Consider the following 20440-nt stretch of genomic DNA (forward strand, 5'->3'; position numbering starts at 1 on the left):
GCACCTGAAATGCTTCAATTCTTTTCCAGTTTTCCCACAGTCCATGATTCACTTCTAAACAGTGCTGTGTTCCAGACAAACTTTCTCACAAATTTCTTTCTAAAATTAAGGCCTATGTTTCATAACGGTAGAATTCTTTACATGAGGAATGCTTTTTATTACATAGTCCTCAATCGTGATATTACATTCATCAGTAATCTCATCGTCTCTTTCGCCTTTGTTTCGTTTATTCTCAATCCATATTTGGGACCAAGCACACTTTTCATCCCACATAACAGTTCTTGTGCTTCTCTCTCACCTTCAGAGATGATAGCAATGTCATCAGCAAATCTAATCTCTGATATCCTTTCACCTTTAGTTTTAATCTCAATTCTGAATTTTTCTTTCTCTTCCTTTATTGGTTCTTCTACATACAGGTTAAACAGTGGAATGACTTAAACCTAAAAATCTGAAAATTGATCTCTTTGTCTTCCATTCTTGTTGTTCCCTCTTGGTTCTTGCGCGTATTTTATATTACGCATCTTTCCCTACAGCATACAACTTTTTTCTAGGTATCAAATGTTGTCCAATGCTTTTTCTAAATCAACAAATGCTTTGAAGTGGGTCTTGATTTTTCTAACATCTTGTCTCCAGTCCCTTATATTCTACACATTAACTTCAATAATTGTGCAGTTGCCACTTCCTCAACTATTTTAAAAACCCCACAGGAATGTTGAGAGCTAACTATTTTTCTATGTCTTCTTGTTACATATTGTGCAAGGTGTTTTTAGATATGTTCCATTTATTTATTTACTTTAAATAATGCTGCATGCAATAGTACATTCTGCCCTGTCAATTGTTTCTTGTTTAAGTATTTAAAAGTGAATAATTTACACTGAAGTGTATTCCTTTAAAGACAACAAAATAGTTACTTATCCTTACAACAAGAATTTATCAAGAGATTATGGGCCCAGAAACACACAAGTAGAAAATTTGATATATAACTATTCGTCAGCTATTATAAAGGAGCACACAAACAGGTCACTGATGCATTGTATATTAGCAAGTAATAGGAAGTAGCGTTAGGCAGCAAGTTAGTTGCAAGGAATTAAAGTCATTGAATTTTGTTGATAGTCAGTCAAAGTGCAGTCAGAAAAGTCCATTACATGTTCTAAGTTCACATATAGTAAATTTGTCTGTTATCGATGGATTCTATTAAGTCACAATTGGAACTTTTTTGGAGTATCATTATGGAAATCTCAACTACGTCTCTTGGTGATTTAAACTATACATAACATTAAAGTTGAAAAAGTTGTACTCAGTAGCAACTGGGCAGCAAGTTAAACTGATAGGAGGAGAACTGTACTAAATGTAAGTCTTGGGTTGAGAAAGATTATGGGGCACAAATTTTTATAGGTTTGAATGTCAGCAGCAATAAAGCCAAGAAAAAAGCAAATTGTAAGTCTGCTAGTCAAATGTTTAAAAAATTAGAAATGCTATAAGGTAACAAACCAGATTCAATGATCGAAGGTTTGCAGAGAAATTTCTTTAGTTAAGAGAGTATTACATGACGATTCGCCACAAACGGTACTGGTCTAGTGCGTCAGCCATCTAGCAGTAGAACGAATGAAACTACGAAAATTAGCAGACACATTATCTGTGTGCCAGAATAGAGAGTAGCTCTAAACTGCCATCAATCCGTGCATGCGCACTAGGCAGCGATAACTCGTGCATGTGCAGATGGGGCTACCGCAGTGTTTTCTGCTTGTTATTTGCTTACTGCTTGGTGGATATTAGCTCATTTCAGATTTTCGTGTTGGGGTTTTTTTGCGGTCTTTTTCTTCTTTTTTTCCCAGTAAGTAGGTTTTCATAGATGCAGAGTAAAAACTTTTTTTGCCAGCAGACTTTCTTTTATATCAGCTGTTTGTGAAAGCATTATTTCTATTGATTATTCCATATTCTAAAAATGAAATGGAGCAAAGAGGCGTTAAGTGTTTTAATTCAGGCATACAGTGAGGAAGGGTGCATGTGTTACTCGCTGCATCATAATACGATATGTCGGCAATTGTTTCTTTCTGAGTAATAAGCCTATAATGCCACACGGTGATTTTCGATTTGTATCATAATGCCTTAGCTTACGAAAGTTCATTTTTGTTTTGATTGCATCTCTTGTTTATTTCAGCATGCCAGAAAAGAGAAACTGACAGTGATAGGCAACAAAGTCTGTGCAGTTTCGCTCAGTTTGTTAGGCGAGGACTGAAAAACTCTGAGTAGCACTTATAAACCGTATGTTCAAAACTTGGAAAAATATCACAAGCACACCTTTTAAGTATTGCTGCAAACTGCAGTACATACATCCACAACAACTTTTGAAATGGTGGGCTGTGCTATTTTGTGGCTAAAAGCCAAGACTTGTAAAAGATTCCCCATTCGCCAGGAAACGTAATGTTACAACCAGCCTACAACATAACAGGGTGTTTACCAGTATTTTATCAGTGATCTAGGCTGGTATGATCACAAAATGTATAAACATATGATTTAATTCTTACTTTCGAGAAGGTGAGACAGCCTCCCTCATGACTGTGTCACACTTTCTGATTCCATTTTCTATCACAGACAGCAGCTTCTCAAAACAGGTCATGTCCATCCTAACGAAGTTCCAAAATTCTTGTGGATCTTCGGGCCTCAGTTCTTTCATTAATAGTGAATATATTCCCCTGCCTGTGTCCTTTCTTTTCAGTCAGGGTTGAACTCAACAACATCTGACTTTTCGTTTTCGTCACCGTTCTGCCCTAATCCGAAGATTTACAGTCACTGCCAGGGCAATAGTTCCAAAAATGAGTGGGTCCTCCATGTGCAATATGCTGTATAAATGTAAATTTCGCTGTACACATACCTGTGTAACCAAGTGTCACAATATAAAACCGTTGAGTCTCTAATTCAGAACAGTACTAACCTACATAATAGAGAAACAATTACTTAATTAATAATGGTAAAAAATAATTTCTTATTAAATAGCAACCTTGAGTGCATACGATGTTCCAGTATATCATACAGTCCCCCTTGAGTTGCCGGCGGTAGAACGAATGACTTTACAAGACATCAGACAGTTCAATTTTCTTTTCGTGCGTATCATCTGCTGCTGCGTATGCGCACTAGGTACATTCTACGTGGGTGGTGTAATAGGTCGGCAGTGAACTAGTCTGTATTTACAGGTGTGCACGTTAGGGGTGCTGGTGCATAGGTGTAAGGATTAGGCGCATCGTGTAATACGGGATTTACAAATATGATACTAGTAAGTCAGCTGTGCAGAACTGTATGCATATTCAAGAATATGCGGAAGATTTAGTGGCAGAAGGTAAAGCTGTGAAACAGGTGGATTATGTCATGAACTCTCAAAATGTTAGCACCAAAACTTAACCACTTCTGTACCGCATGGGGTAATGTAGCAGCATCCAACAAAACTCTCAACACATTATTTGAAAGTCTTTGTCTGTGAAAAGATAGAACAGTCAAATATGTCCCGAAATGCTTTCAACTCAAAACAAAATAAATATCTTTTCAAAGCAAGTCAGCAGGAAAAGTCTACAGTTAAATGTTTCAAATGTGGCAAAAACAGGCATGTAAGTAAACAGTGCAGGTATATATCATGTGATAATTATTCAGCATATTGTAAACACAATCATTCATGCAACAACTGCAAACAGGAGAGTCACTTTGACAGGAAATGTCCAAATGCAACATTAGGCAGAAATGCACAAGTGAAAAACAGACAGCAAAGAATCAAAAGGTTTCAAAAGAAAAGCATATGTCACTGTTGGATTTCCTGTAGCCAACATAAATGACATAAATCTGCAGTCTGACAGAGAAAACACTTGCTACCAAGATCGTGGAGCCACGCAACACATGACATTTAGAAGGACAGGGTAATAATTTATGCAAAACTAAATCAATGTATGAAAGTGCTGATTGGTGGTGCTGCTGAATTACAATTTTCTATCAATTCAGCAGGCAGTTTCTCCACTCACAGACACCATAAATGTGCTACTTCTACTCTCCCTCTTACTGTTTAAGAATGGAATTTCTTTTGCACTCTTTATCTTAACACCTTTGTTTTTAATTCCTCTGAAAGTTTTTTGTTTTTTCTATACAATGAAGGTGCCTTTCAAACCATCTACTTCGTTTTTGATTTCTTCATATTTTTTTCTGCACCCATTTGTAATGTCGCCTGGTGGAGAAAATTTTCAGCTGCGCAGTGACATATATGTGGAGCAGCCTTCAGATGTGATACTAATAATTTTCAACAATGTTTAAAAATTTCTCCCTCAGCTTTCATTTTATGTAAATGTGCACTTATGTTTTCGAGCTTTTCCCTTGCATTCCACAGTTGGTAACTGTTTGCATGATGAATGGTGGAAAATGAACATGATGAATGAAAAGTCAGATGATTAGACAAGATGGTGGAACCAATAAGAAAATGATGTTCGATAAACGTTTTCCTGATGTGGAGTATACGAAATAACATGGCAGGGAAATGGAATAGATAGTGCAGACTGCTGATTCATACAACAGAACAATCTTTAAAATTTAAAATGGGGTTTTTGAAAACACCCTACAAAATTTTTGAAACAATTATTGGGCTACACTACAGATCAGCTGTCACTACAGCCAGTTTTTCTTCGGTCACATTTGCTGACTTCAACCGCCTCACAACAAAATGTAACATGTCAACCTCACTTCTACCTCGGGCTGTGCTACAGATCAGTCTGTCACCACTAGCAGTTATTTTCCGCTCACATTCATACGCTTTGCCAACTCACAACCAAACTATAACATCGGAGCCATCGGAGTACAAAATGATATCTGAAGAAAATGTTTCATATTACAAAAAACATACAAGAAATACATATGAAAACCAGTAACCAACTTTATAATCCATAATAGCCAGATCTTCTCCCATGAGCCATGGACCTTGTTGGTGGTGGGGAGACTTGTGTGCCTCAGTGATACAGATAGCCATACCGTAGGTGCAACCGCAATGGAGAGGTATCTGCTGAGATGCCAGACAAGTGTATGGTTCCTGAAGAGTGGCAGCAGCCGTTTCAGTAGGTGCAGGGGCAACAGTCTGGATGATTGACTGATCTGGCCTTGTAACATTAACCAAAACGGCCTTGCTGTGCTGGTACTGCCAATGACTGAAAGCAACGGGAAACTACAGCCTTAATTCCTTCCGAGGGCATGCAGTTTTACTGTACAGTTAAATGATGATGGCGTCCTCTTGAGTAAAATATTTCGGAGGAAAAATAGCCCCCATTCAGATCTCCTACTAACGAGGACATCATTATCAGCAGAAACAAAACTGGCGTTCTACAGATCAGAGCGTAGAATGTCAGATACCATAATCGGACAGGTAGGTTAGAAAATTTAAAAAGGGAAATGGATACATTAATATGGTGGGAATTAGTGGAGTTCGGTGGCAGGAGGAGCAAGACTTCGGTCAGGTGAATACAGTGTTATAAATACAAAATCATATTAGGGTAGAGCAAGATTAGGTTTAATAATGAATAAAAAAAATAGGAGTGCAGGTAAGCTACTACAAACGGCATAGTGAACACATTATTGTAGCCAAGATAGACATGAAGCCCATGCCTACCACAGTAGTACAAGTTTATATGCCAAATAGCTCTGCAGATGACGAAGAGATAGAAGAAATGTATGATACAAATAAAGAAATTATTCAGATAGTGACGGGAGACAAAAATTTAGTAGTCATGGGGGGATTGGAATTCGATAGTATGAAAAGGAAGAGAAGAAAAGGTAGTAGGCGAATATGAAATGGCGGCATGGTATGAAAGAAGAAGCCATCTGCTGGAATTTTGCAAAGGGCATTACTTAATCATAGGTAACACTTGGTTTGCGAATCACGAAAGAAGAGGCCTGGAGACACTGGAAGGTTTCAGGTAGATTATGTAATGGTAAGACAGAGATCCAGGAACCAGGTATTAAACTGCAAGACATTTCCAGGGGCAGATGTGGACTACGGCCATGATTGATTGATTGATTATGAACTTTAGATTAAAACTAATGAAACTGCAAAAAGGGGGGAATTTAAGGAGATGGGATCTGGATACACTAACGGAACTAGAGGTTGTAGAGAGTTTCAGAGAGAGCATTAGGGAATGTCTGACAATAATGAGGGAAAGAAATACAGTAGAAGAAGAACAGGGAGCTTTGAAAGATGAAATAGTGAAGGCAGCATAGGATTGAGCATGTAAAAAGACGAGGGCTACTAGAAATCCTTGGGTAATAGAAGAGATATTGAATTTAACTGCCAAAAACAGAAAATATAAAGATGCAGTAAATGAAGCACGCACAAAGGAACACAAAAGCCTCAAAAATGAGATCAACAGGAAGTGCAAAACGGCTAAACAGGAATGGCTAGAGGACAAATGTAAAGATGTAGAGACATATCACTAGGGGTAAGTTAGATACTGCCTACAGAAAATTAAAGAGACCTTTGGAGGAAAGAGAACCGCTTGCATGAATATCAAGAGCTCAGATGAGAAACCAGTTCTAAGCAAATAAGGGAAGGCAGAAAGGTGGATGGAGTATACAGAGGGTCTATACAACGGCGATATACTTGAGGGCAATATTACGGAAATGGAAGAAGATGAAGATGAAATGGGAAAAAAATGGCTCTGAGCACTATGGGACTTCTGAGGTCATCAGTCCCCTAGAACTTAGAACTACTTAAACCTAACTAACCTAAGGACATCACACACATCCATGCCCGGGGCATGTTCCAGACTGTAGCGCCTAGAACCGCTTGGCCACTTGGGACGGCAGATGAAATGGGAGATATGATCTATTTGAAGAGTTTGACAGAGCACTGAAAGATCTAAGTCGAAACAAGGCCCTAGGAGTAGACAACATTCCATTAGAACTACTGATAGCCTTGGGAGAGCCATCCCTGACAAAACTCTACCATCTGGTGAGCAAGATGTATGAGACAGGCGAAATTCCCTCAAACTTCAAGAAGAATATAGTAATTCCAATCCCAAGGAAAGCAGGTGTTGACAGATGTGAAAATTACTGATCTGGCCTTGTAACACTAACCAAAACGGCCTTGCTGTGCTGGTACTGTGAACGGCTGAAAGCAAGGGGGAACTACAGCTGTAATTTTTCCCGAGGACATGCAGCTTTAACCATACAGGTTGAATGATGATGGCGTCCTCTTGGGTAAAATATTCCAGAGGTAAAATAGTCCCCCATTCGGATCTCCGGGCGGGGACTACTCAGGAGGACGCCGTTATCAGGAGAAAGAAAACTGGCGTTCTACGGATCGGAGCGTGGAATGTCAGATCCCTTAATCGGGCAGGTAGATTAGAAAATTTAAAAAGGGAAATGGATAGGTTAAAGTAAGATATAGTGAGAATTAGCAAAGTTCGGTGGCAGGAGGAACAAGACATTTGGTCAGGTGAATACAGGGTTATAAATACAAAATCAAATAGGGGTAATGCAGGAGTAGGTTTAATAATGAATAAAAAAACAGAAGTGCGGGGAAGCTACTACAAACAGCATAGTGAACGCATTATTGTGGCCAAGATAGACACGAAGCCCACGCCCACTACAGTAGTATAAGTTTTTTGCCAACTAGCTCTGCAGATGATGAAGAAACTGATGAAATGCATGATGAGATAAAAGAAATTAGTCAGGTAGTGAAGGGAGACAAAAATTTAATAGTCATGGGTGACTAGAATTCGAGAGTAGGAAAGGGAGGGAAGGAAACATAGTGGGTGAATATGGATTGGGGGTAAGAAATGAAAGAGGAAGCCATCTGGTATAATTTTGCACAGAGCAGAACATAATCATAGCTAACACTTGGTTTAAGAATCATAAAAGACGGTTGTATACATGGAAGAATCCTGGAGATACTAGAAGGTATCAGATAGATTATATAATGGTAAGACAGAGATTTAAATTGTAAGACATTTCCAGGGGCAGATGTGGACTCTGGCCACAATCTATTGGTTGTGAACTGTAAATTAAAACTGAAGAAACTGCAAAAAGGTGGGAATTTAAGGAGATGGGACCTGGATAAATTGACTAAACCAGAGGTTGTACAGAGTTTCTGCGAGAGCATAAGGGAACCATTGGCAGGAATGGGGGAAAGAAATACAGTACAGAAAGAATGGGTAGCTTTGAGGGATGTAGTAGTAACGGCAGCAGAGGATCAAGTAGGTAAAAAGACGAAGGCTAGTAAAAATCCTTGGGTAACAGAAGATATATTGAATTTAATTGATGAAAGGAGAAAATATAAAAATGCAGTAAATGAAGCAGGCAAAAAGGAATACAAACGTCTCAAAAATGAGATTGACAGGAAGTGCAAAATGGCTAAGCAGGGATGGCTAGAGGACAAATGTAAGGATGTAGAGGCTTATCTCACTAGGGATAAGATAGATACTGCCTACAGGAAAATTAAAGAGACCTTTGGAGAAAAGAGAACCACTTGTATGAATATCAAGAGGTCAGATGGAAACCCAGCTCTAAGCAAAGAAGAGAAAGCAGAAAGGTGGAAGGAGTATATAGAGTGTCAGTACAAGGGTGATGTACTTGAGGACAATATTATAGAAATGGAAGAGGATTTAGATGAAGATGAAATGGGAGATACGATACTGCGTGAAGAGTTTGACAGAGCACTGAAAGACCTGAGTCGAAACAAGGCCCCGGGAGTAGACAACATTCCACTAGAACTACTGACGGCCTTGGGAGAGCCAGTCATGACAAAACTCTACCACCTGGTGAGCAAGATGTATGAGATAGGCTACATACCCTCAGACTTCAAGAAGAACATAATAATTCCAATCCCAAAGAAAGCACGTGTTGACAGATGTGAAAATTACCGGACTATCAGTTTAATAACTCACAGCTGCAAAATACTAACACGAATTCTTTACAGACGAATGGAAGAACTGGTAGAAGCTGACCTCAGGGAAGATCAGTTTGAATTCCGTAGAAATGTTGGAACACGTGAGGCAATACTGACCTTATGACATATCTTATAAGAAAGATTAAGGAAAGGCAAACAATGTTTATAGCATTTGTAGACTTAGAGAAAGCTTTTGACAATGTTGACTGGAATACTCTCTTTCAAATTCTAAAGGTGGCAGGGGTAAAATACAGGGAACGAAAGGCTATTTACAATTTGTACAGAAACCAGATGGCAGCTATAAGCGTCGAGGGACATGGAAGGGAAGCAGTGGTTGGGAAGGGAGTGAGACAGGGTTGTAGCCTCTCGCCGATGTTATTCAATTTGCATATTGAGCAAGCAGTGAAGGAAACGAAAGAAAAATTCGGAGTAGGAATTAAAATCCCTGGAGAAGAAATAAAAACTCTGTGGTTTGCTGATGACATTGTAATTCTGTCAGAGACAGCAAAGGACCTGGAAGAGCAGCTGAACGGAATGGACAGTGTCTTCAAAGGAGGATACAAGATGAACATCAACAAAAGCAAAATAAGGATAACGGAATGTAGTCTAATTAAGTCATGAGATGCTGAGGGAATTAGATTAGGAAATGAGACACTTAAAGTAGTAAAGGAGTTTTGCTATTTGGGGAGCAAAATAACTGATGATGTTCGAAGTAGAGGGGATATAAAATGTAGGCTGGCAAAGGCAAGGAAATTGTTTCTGAAGAAGAGAAATTTGTTAACATCGATTATAGATTTAAGTGTCAGGAAGTCGTTTCTGAAAGTATTTGTATGAAGTGTAGCCATGTATGGAAGTGAAACATGGATGATAAATAGTTTGGACAAGAAGAGACTAGAACCTTTCAAAATGTGGTGCTACAGAAGAATGCTGAAGATTAGGTGGGTAGATCACATAAATAATGAGGCGGTATTGAATATAATTGAGGAGAAGAGGAGTTTGTGACACAACTTGACAAGAAGAAGGGACCGGTTGGTGGGACATGTTCTGAGGCATCAAGGGATCACAAAATTAGCATTGGAGGGCAGTGAGGAGAGTAAAAATTGTAGAGGGAGACCAAGAGATGAATACACTAAGCAGATTCAGAAGGATGTAGGTTGCAGTAAGTATTGGGATATGAAGAAGCTTGCACAGGATAGAGTAGCATGGAGAGCTGCATCAAACCAGTCTCAGGACTGAAGACCACAACAACAACAACAAGCCAACATTTATTGCAGAAATCATAGAGGCGTTCTCCTCTCTCATTTCTATTTGTGAGTCTATATTTACTTGTAACCCCACTTTCATTCATTTCCTAGTATGGAGTTCCAGTTTTCCCTGATTACTAGTTAACCTTTCAATTCCCTCGTGTATTCACTCTACCTAATCACCATTTCCTTGGGACATCAGCTTGTGACTGAACTATAGTTGTTGGAGAACAGTACAATCCTGTCACTGAACTGTTCACAGTAACTCCGTTTTTGCCCTACCTACCTTCCTAACCATAACAAATCCCATTCAGACGTCTGAATGTAGTATGGAAGCCATAAAATCTGAAAATGGAAACGATTGGTTGGCTGGTTTAAAAGAGGGGGGGGGGGGGGGGGGAGTGACCAAACTTCTAGGTCACTGGTCCCTCATTCCGATTAAAATAATTCTACAAAGGTGGGAGTAAAATAATCAAGACATACAAAACACAGCTGGAAGAAAAGAGAAAACCACAAGAATGACAGAAGGGCAACAAACATTAAAATAGACAAAATCAGACAAGGAAACCACTGAGATACACAAGAAACACGTAGAAGAGATAACAAGGGAGCAGACTGTCGTGGCTGACTGATCATGAGAGTAAAAAGATGAAGCGAGTCACTCTGTAACACATTAAAACCTCCACCCTGAAAGCACTAGGGTGGAGGACACAGAGGGACAAAGGACATGCGCTAAACCTTAGATCAAATGATAAAACCCACTCTAACAAGTAAAATGTAAAACTAAAGATGCTGTTGAGGCATTGTCGCCCAACACTGAAGGTAGGGTGCTGGGAAAGTTGAAAGTCCGCCGCAGAGTGGCTAAAAGTGGGCAGTCCAGCAAGAGGTGGACGACCATCATTTGTGAGCCACAGCGGCACCGAGATGGGTCCTCGTGACGCAAGAGGTAACAATGCGTTAGCCATGTATGGCCAATGCGGCAGAGGACAACAGATTCCCTGCAGGAGGACCGCATGGGAGACGTCCACACATTCGTAGTCTCCTTAATGACATGCGGTTTGTTGTGTGTACTGTTATGCCATTCTGTCTCCCAAAGCCGAAAAATCCTGCGGTGTAAGACAGAGCACAGGTCACTTTTGCAGATGCCTATCTCCAGAAGCGGTTTCCGCGTAGCCTGTTTGGCCAGCCTGTCGGCAAGTTTGTTGCCTGGGATTCCAAAGTGTCCTGGGATCCACACAAACACCATTGAACAGTGGGACTGTTCCAGGGCATAGATGGACTCCAGAATGGATGCTACCAAAGGACAACGAGGGTAACACTGGTCGATAGCTTGTAGGCTGCTCAAGGAGTCAGTACATAGGAGAAATGACATGCCAGGGCACGAGCAGATGTGCTCAAGATCACAAGATACGGCCGCCAGTTCTGCAGTGAAAACACTGCAGCCTTATGGCCAGGAGAGCTGTTCAATATGTCCTCCGTGAACATATGCAAAGCCTACATGACCATCAGCCATCGAGCTGTCAGTGTAAAGCACTTCATCGCTCCGGTATATGTTGAGAATCGAGAGGAAGTAATAGTGGAGAGCCGCAGGGTTAACGGAGTCCTTAGGACCATGCGAAAGGTCCAGAAGAATCTGTGGCATAGGTATACACCATGGCGGTGTACATGAATGGATCTCCAGGAGAGGTGGTAATGGGAAGGACTCCAGTTCAGACAGAAGGGACCAGATGTGAACCGCAATCTTATGCCTTGACCTGGGCCGCCAGTGGTGCACTAGGTCGAGTGAATGCAACACTGAGGGCATTGCCGAACTGTAAACCAGACTCCTATAGTCACAGTGGGATTGAACAAAGGCTCTGTAGAGCTGCAGCAGCATTGAGTGATCTGCACCCCCATTTGGTGTTGCTCAGGCAGTGGAGGACATTGAGGTGCCGCCAGCACATCGCTTAAGCTGACGAAGGTGTGGTAGACAAGTCAATCGGGTGTTGAAAATCAGTCCTAAGAATCAATATGTCTCCACTACAGTGAATGGATCGTCTTTAAGGTAAAGTTCTGGTTCTGGATGAATGGTGCAACGGCAACAGAAGTGCATGACACATGACTTCACAGCTGAAAACTGGGATCCGTTGGCTAGAGCCCATGACTGTGACTTGTGAATGGCTTCCGGTAGGTGCCACTCAGCAACACCAGTACTGGAGAAGCAGTACAAAATGTAGAAGTCATCCGCATACAGAGAAGGTGAGACTGTCAGCCCTACAGCTGCTGCTAGACCGTTAATAGCCACTAAAAATAGAGACACACTCAATACTGAGCCCTGCAAAATGCCATTCTACTGAATACGGGAAGAACTATGGGAGGCACCGACTTGGACACCGAAAGTACGGAGTGACAGGAATTTTTGGATAAAAATCAGGAGCAGGGTCCGGAGACCCCACTCATACAATGTGGCAAGGATATGGTGTTGCCAGGTCGTGTCGTATGCTTTACGTAAGTCAAAAAAGACAGCACTCAGATGCTGCCATCTGGAAAAGGCTGTTCGAATGGCAGACTCAAGGGACACAAGATTATCAATGGTAGAGTGACCCTGGCAGAATCAGCCAGTAGGCCACATGACTCCAGGACCCAACCCAATTGCCGACACCATTTGTTCCAGCAGCTTACAAAGAAAGTTGGTGAGGCTGATGGGCCAGTAACGATCCACATCAAGCGGGTTTTGACCGGATTTGAGCACCGGAATGATGGTGCCGTCCAGCCATTGCGATGGAAAGGAGGCATCACACCAGATCCGGTTGAAGATGATGATAAGATGTCGCTTGTGGTCAGACAAGAGATGTTTAATCATCTGACTGTTGATCCAATGCGGCCCAGGAGCTGTGTCAGGGCAATGTGCAAGGGCGCTGAGGAGTTCCCACTCTGTAAATGGGACGTTATAGGGTGCACTGTGGTGTGTAGTTAACGAGAGGACTTTCCTTTCCATCCGCCGTTTGAGGGTGCGAAAGCTTGGGCATAGTTCCCCAACACAGAGGTTCGAGCATAACGCTCAGTAAAGTGCTCGGCAATTGCATTTGCATCGTTAGATAACACACCATTGATGTTAATGCCAAGGACACCTGTTGGGGTCTGGTATCCAAAAAGATGTCTGATCTTCGTCCAGACTTGGGAAGGTGATGTATGGCACCCAATGGTCGACACATACCCATCCCAACACTCCTGTTTCTGATGGGAAGGGTGCCACTTATGTCACTTTAGAGCTTGCCGATGCTCTTTAATTGCCTTAGTGACTCCCAGCATCCACCAAGGGACTGTCTTTCGCCAGGGGCACCCTAAAGAATGAGGGATTGTGTTTTCCGCCGCAGGAACAATCAATGTAGTGACCTGCTCAACAACCACATCAATGGCATCATGTGGATGAGATTCAGCTTGTTTCACGCCCATCTGGATAGGTACCCGTGGGCATGATGCCGGGGGAGTGACAGGAAGACGGGGAACTGGTCACTACCACACAGGTCATCATGTGTTCTCCAGTGGATAGATGGGAGAAGGCCAGGACTGCAAACCGAGAGATCAATGGCCGAATATGTGCCATGTGCCACACTGAAATGTGTGGGGGCACCTGTATTTAAGAAGCAGAGGTCGACGTCGAGGTCAAGGTCGAGTTGTGACAGTAAATTTTCGACCTCCCTACCTCGACCAGTAAGCATGGCACCACACCACAAGACATTATGTGCATTAAAATCTCCAAAAAATTTGAAAGATTTAGGGAGTTGATCAATCAGTGCAGCCAATACATTCAGGGGCACTGCACCATCTGGAGTAAAATATACACTGCAGACAGTTATTTCCTGTGTCGTCCTTATCCTGGCAGCCACAGCTTCAAGATGGGTTTGAAGGGGCACAGGTTCACAACGTACTGAGTTCGGGACAAACGCAAACTCCACCTGACACTATTATGGTCGCTACAGTTACAGTAATATCCATTATAGCCACGGAGGGCAGGGGTCCGCATTGCCGGGAACCAGGTTTCCTGGAGGGCAATGCAGAAAGCAGGTGTAAAGCGTAACAACTGCCTTAGCTCCACCAGGTGACGGAAAAAACCGCCGCAATTCCACTGGAGGATTACGTGATCGTGAGACTGGGAAGGCATGGAACACTCATTCAAGTGACCTGCTCAATGACAACATCAATGGCATCATGTGGAAGAGATTCAGCTTGTTTAAAGCCCATCTGGGTAGGTTTCCATGGGCATGACGCTGGGGGAGTGACAGGAAGATGGGGAACTGGTCACTACCTCAGGGTCACCTGCTGCCACCAGATGAGTACCTGTGTGATCGACATACATGGTGTCTAAGGGCCTAGCAATATCTAGGTCCTTAGTGGACACCAGAATCGCCACCTCATCCTCAGACACAGAGCTTGTAGGTAGTGTTGGTGTGGATGCCACCACAGTGCCTTTGTTCTTGGGGGTCTTTTTCTTTTTAGGTTTCTCTCACTGCTCCTTAAGTTTTTCCGGCTGGGAGGGCTTCACTGATTCAGTCTCAGGGACTGAGGAGGACTGTGAAGCCCTATGACCAGCTACCTGTGGTTGCTTCAGCCACTGGCGGGTGTCAGCTTTGCCACTGGTAGGAACCTGGGAAGGGAGTGACCCAAGGTATCCCTTCCTGGCGAATGGAGCCAAAGAAGACCTACGCTTCTCTGGCTGAGAAGTGGGGACTGACGTACCTGATGGTAGGGGGGGTTGCTCTTTAAGTAGGTTGTGCAGGACCAACAGGGATAGAAGTGCCCCCCACATTCAAGAGGGCAGGTGGAGTCTGATGGCTCTGAGAGCCAACTGAACGTGGCAGAACGGAAGATGGTAGAACCGTTGTCGTGGCAGTGGTGTACGTTGCACAGGATGTAGCCTCTCATATTTTCTCTTAGCCTCAGTGTAGGCCAGTTGGTCCAGGGGCTTGTATTCCGTTAGTTTTCTTTCTTTCTGGAGAATCCTGCAGTCTGGTGAGCAAGGCGAATGGTGCTCTCTGCAGTTGACACAGATAGGAGGCGGGGCACATGGAGTATTGGGATGTGGAGGACGTCTACAATACCGACAGGTGACGCTGGAAGTACAGCAGGAAGACATACGGCCGAACTTCCAGCACCTAAAGCACTGCATCGGGGGAGGGATATATGGCTTTACGTCACAGTGGTAGACTATCACCTTGACCTTGTCGGGTAATGTGCCACCCTTAAAGGCCAAGATGAAGGCACTGGTAGCAACCTGATTATCCCTCGGACCCAGGTGGACGTGTCAGACGAAATGGACACCTCACCGCTCTAAATTGGCACGCAGCTCATTTTCAAGACTGCAAAAGAAGGTCCCTCTGAAATACATTACCCTGGACCATATTTAAGATCTTATGGGGCGTGACTGAAACAGAAACATCCCCCAGCTTCACAGGCAAGTAGTGCCCATGACTGGGCAGAGGATGCTGTATTGGGCAAAACCAACCCTGACCGCATTTTGGACAAGACTTCCATCTCCCCACACTTGTCCTCTAAATACTCCACAAAAAACTGAGGTTTCATTGACAACACATTCCCCATCAACTTTCGTACATATGAGGTACCGGGGTGAATGAGCTTCGCTGCCAACCAGGGGACCTCCCCACGGATGCCACCAAGCCACAGCAAAGGCCAATCTGGCACGATGGCCAATGGCCATTGCTGGGAGTCCCAATGCCACAGGGTGACGGGCACCTACCGTATTTACTCGAATCTAAGCCGCACTTTTTTTCGGTTTTTGTAATCCAAAAAACCGGCTGCGGCTTAGAATCGAGTGCAAAGCAACCGGAAGTTCTGAAAAATGTTGGCAGCTGCCGCCACAACTAACTTCTGCTGTCGAATATATGTAGCGCTACACAGGCAAGCTTTGTAGGCACAAAGATAAACGCTGGCACCAAAACCTCTGCGCCAGCAAAAAAAAAAAAAAAAAACCACTGCATTTTCATACATTATCCAACGAAGTAATTACAAATTCCGTATTGTTCATCTTCGAATGTAGTAGAATTTCAATGTACTACGAAAATCCGACTGGCAAAACTGTTTGGGATGTTTGTCAATATGGCCAACTCTACGTTCTCAATTTTTTCCTACCTGTGAGAAGACATGGTTGCTAATAGAAACCCGATGAAATGTGAATCACATGCAGTATTCTCCTCACCATAAAAATATAAACACTTTGCCATGTATTTTTCATATTTGCTGCTATCTCATTTAAATCCTGTCTGCCTAATAAACTACGAAACTAGAGTGAGACAACAGCAAATGCGGAAGAACATACACATCATGTCATGTTTATATCGTATTATTCTTATGCCTAATAGTGATACAATCAGAAATGAAGCACGGCAACTGACTAGATTTTTAAACCTAAGATGACTAATTTCTGTACACAATTTGATGTACTAAAGAAGCGGCCGCAAAGATTTTCAAACGGAGAAAAATTTTCACCTAACTCTCGTTCAGAACGTGTTCTATCGTACGCAGTCTATTATTTGGTTCTTGTTGATCATTATCAAAGAAAGCAGCAGTGTAAGTAACAACAAATAGCAGTCTCTTGCCATTGTTTCGCTGATGAGACGATTCCTTTTTTTTTTGTAAGCGGCGGTAGCGCGCACAAAAGCAAGCAATGCCACGAGCCACGACAGGCCGTAAACACCCACTATCAGAATGCGACGAACAATGCACGACACAGTACAGTAATGCATTTTCAGCTTAAGAGTGACGTAAACACCTATAACAAAGAAAACGGCAATTATCAGATCGAAACAAACTAAGCAATCGATTCAAACCAGACGAAGCACGTGAAAAAGGGAGGGTACCCGAATAAATACGGACGGAGCATCTGCCGCATAGCAATGGCTACCTGGTAAAGCTTAACTGCTATGCTTACGACTTGAACCAAACTACTGTAACTGTATCGTCATTCATTCGACCTAAATTGTGTCTCATATTACAATGGACCAACTTTGTTTCGATTTGGAGGTGCGGCCTAAAACTTTTCTCTCCCCTTGAATTTCGAGTCTAAAATTACAGGTGCGGCTTAGATTCGGGAAATTTTTTTTCCTTTATTTCGTGTCTCATTTTTCAGGTGCGGCTTAGATTCGAGTGCGGCTTAGATTCGAGCAAATACGGTACTCCTTGGCATACGTGGGGAGTTAATGGCGCAGGCATCAGCAGAGCGATCCCTGTGTGGTCAGGTGGCTACAACCAACAGGGTATATGGTGGCCCCACCTTAATGGACTGTCTACCAGGCTGGATGGGGTGCAAAGAAGTCCTTTAGCAATGTCAGTGCAGAAAATGATACTGCACAGTGGATGGAGGAAAACACACCCGGGAGGGTGACATTACCCAACACCTGGAGGAAGGGCGGAAGTGCAGATCAGCATTGACGAAGGATGCGAGAGGTCTCAGCGCATGATGGAAACAATGCACCATGTAAGGTGTCCTTCCCCAATTGGCTCGGTCTTTGGAAAATTTGGAAGAATGGAGGTCAAACCCTACAGGGGACCATAATAAAGGCCAAAATGTGTGACACTCCTTTTAGTCGCCTCTTACGACAGGCAGGGAAACCTTGGGCCTATTCTAATCCCCGGACCTGCAGGGGAAATGGAAAATGAAATAGTGAATCTAGACGTAATCTGGTGTCAGCGAAATTAAACGGAGGGAAGTTAAAAAATCATCTGGTTAGTTAGTATTACAGTTTAATATGGTGGATCTGGGGCATGCTCTTCTGGTACAGAATGTGTGGTTCATCACTATCTATTACGATGTAATCAATTTAACAATTTGAGTTTCAAGAAAGGCATTCCTCCTCCTACTTACATAAATGAATCACAATAACAGTAAAGAAGAAAACATTGACAATATATTACACTTTTAACTTACTCAGCAACAACAGTCTTCCCAGCTGATGTGTGTGCTGAAACTAGTACTGACTGATTATTATCAATACAGAGTATAGCTTCCTTCTGGAAAGGATCCAAAATAAATCTGTACTCCTTTGCCGGTTTTGTTGATATCTGTTTGAGAGGAACATACTCCATATTAGGTGGTACAGCCACTTCATGTGTACACGCTTCTAATGTTTCCACAGTGTGCACCTTTATTCGTGACTGCAGCTCACTGATACTGGAAAGAAAGGGAAAACACTGAACAGAATGTTTCTTACGCAATACTTTCTGTAAGTAAAATGTTCAACTAAATAAAAACACATACAAGCATGACAAAATTGTATTAGCAAGTAGAAGAAACATCTGCACAAAAAGTAGAAAGGTTACAGTATTTTGTAAAATAGACAGCAGGTAACCTGTACATGTAGATCTTTAACAATATTCCTTACTTTTGAATATTTACTGGGCAGTCAGCCGGGTGGCATTGTCTAGAAGATGTGATATTTTGGCAAGTTGAGTTCTTGCCATCTTCAGGCTTTCCTGGTGACTGACTGACTTTCATTGAATATCGACTTTATATAACAATCCCCTGCCCAGCAGTCTCCAGTCGCGGACCTGGCAGAGTGGTGGGCAAAGTGCATGCAGAGGAGGTGCACTGAACACAAATCCCACACAAACATCAAACAGATAACAAAATTCACTGTGGTAGAGCACTGCATCTCCCATGGTCATGTCATAAATTACAATGGCACCTAATTGTTGCAACAGTCCACCACCTTCTGGAACTGTATTCTAAAAGTTTCTGTAGATATCCGACTATGTGACAAATTAATAATAAAGGTGGTGGTTTTCAGTTGAGCATGGCCTGGGATCCAGCCTTGAGCATGGCCGAAGCACAGCAGCAATCTACATGGAAATCCACTCCTGCCTGTCATGGTGGCTGAAGAGGACATGAATGTATTGTCGCTGCACTGGCACAGACAAACGTCTGGTGCTGGTGGTAACATGTTTACCCCATCTCCATACCAGGTCCAGGCTTGGAGGTGGTTGGCTAGAGGCTGCTGTTGGGTGCCTAGTGAAAGATAGTCATCCGGAATGCCTGAAGATGGCCACAAGTCAGCCTGCTGAAACATTGCATATTCTGGACAGCATCACCCAACTGAACATCTGAAAAATATTCAAGGTATTTCCACACCAGGAAAATGCAAAATCATACAATATTACTCACATCACAATACTTCCACTGAAGAAAATGCTATGCCTAATACTGAATCACACAGTAGTACAATGCAGTGTAAATGATCTATAGTACTGGGGTATCAGCGCACACATCACTACTGCTGTTAGCTGATAATGTATTCTTGCTACAAATAGATTAAAATAACTTACTCTACTCACACATATATAGTAATATAAGAAAAGTAAAACCATATTAATTTAAACAAGTAGCTAGCTGCTACTTGTGGCACATCTTCAACAATGTTTATTACTATTCAACCAGTGTGTTGAAGGATTTAATAAGTGGTACATTCCACAATTTTTTGGGTGAGCTCCTGGAACAGTAATATACTGCATTTTTACTCTGCTTGTGAAATGATGATCCAGCTGCAGTCATCTGTATACTATTGAGGAGAGTGGTAAAAATTTGTAAGACAAATTAATACTGGAGAAATGGTATCAAAACAGAAAATGATGGCTGAAACTCAGAGCTTCATATTCCTGAACTGAAAAAACAATAGTTTAAAACACAGTCCTTGCTTTTCACTGGACCTGCAAGATGAGTAAGTACAGAGATCATAGGACCTGTAAGATGAATAAGTACAGAGATCGTCTGAAGAAACTCAACAGAACAGCACATCTAATCTATTAGGTAACCATGATGCACGAAGGTAGGTAGGTTTCAGTGAGCAATGTGACATCCCATTATCAGTAAAAATCACAGGAAAGCTGTGAAGAACTACGGATCTATTATTGCTGACATCAATTTGTTGTAAAATTATGGACAATTTTTATGTCCATATGTGATGACTTTTCTGGAGCCTCAGCAACTTGTCTGTAAGCAAATGAATCAATACTGCAAACTGTAAACATGCAAAACTCATGTTTGTCCTATGTATTTCCAAGAATCAGACTTTTAGAGAGTGACATCCAGACTAACACCGTATTTTTCAATTACTAAAAATGTCCTGTTGACCTTGACTAGGTATGTAGTTGCACTATGGACTTCTTAACTTAAAAGATTGCAGTATATTCTCAGTGAAGAGATGATACAGTCAGAATTTTGGGTGTACCTTAAGAAAGTATGACAGGGCAGCTAGTATACCCGTTACACTTTGGTTTCTACTACAAAAAGAAAAGA

General features: G+C 42.1%; 1 protein-coding gene across 1 annotated transcript in view; it reads right to left on the reverse strand.

The window, feature by feature from the left end:
• The window catches only part of LOC124612305 (exosome RNA helicase MTR4), an 89869-nt gene that overhangs the window by 53922 nt on the left and 15507 nt on the right, over positions 1-20440 (reverse strand). The window contains exon 3 of the mRNA XM_047140421.1: positions 18077-18319. Coding sequence (XP_046996377.1) covers positions 18077-18319 — 243 coding nt within the window. The remainder of the gene's footprint in view (positions 1-18076; positions 18320-20440) is intronic.

The sequence above is a fragment of the Schistocerca americana genome, chromosome 4 (assembly GCF_021461395.2).
Source record: "Schistocerca americana isolate TAMUIC-IGC-003095 chromosome 4, iqSchAmer2.1, whole genome shotgun sequence".
NCBI lineage: Eukaryota > Metazoa > Arthropoda > Insecta > Orthoptera > Acrididae > Schistocerca > Schistocerca americana.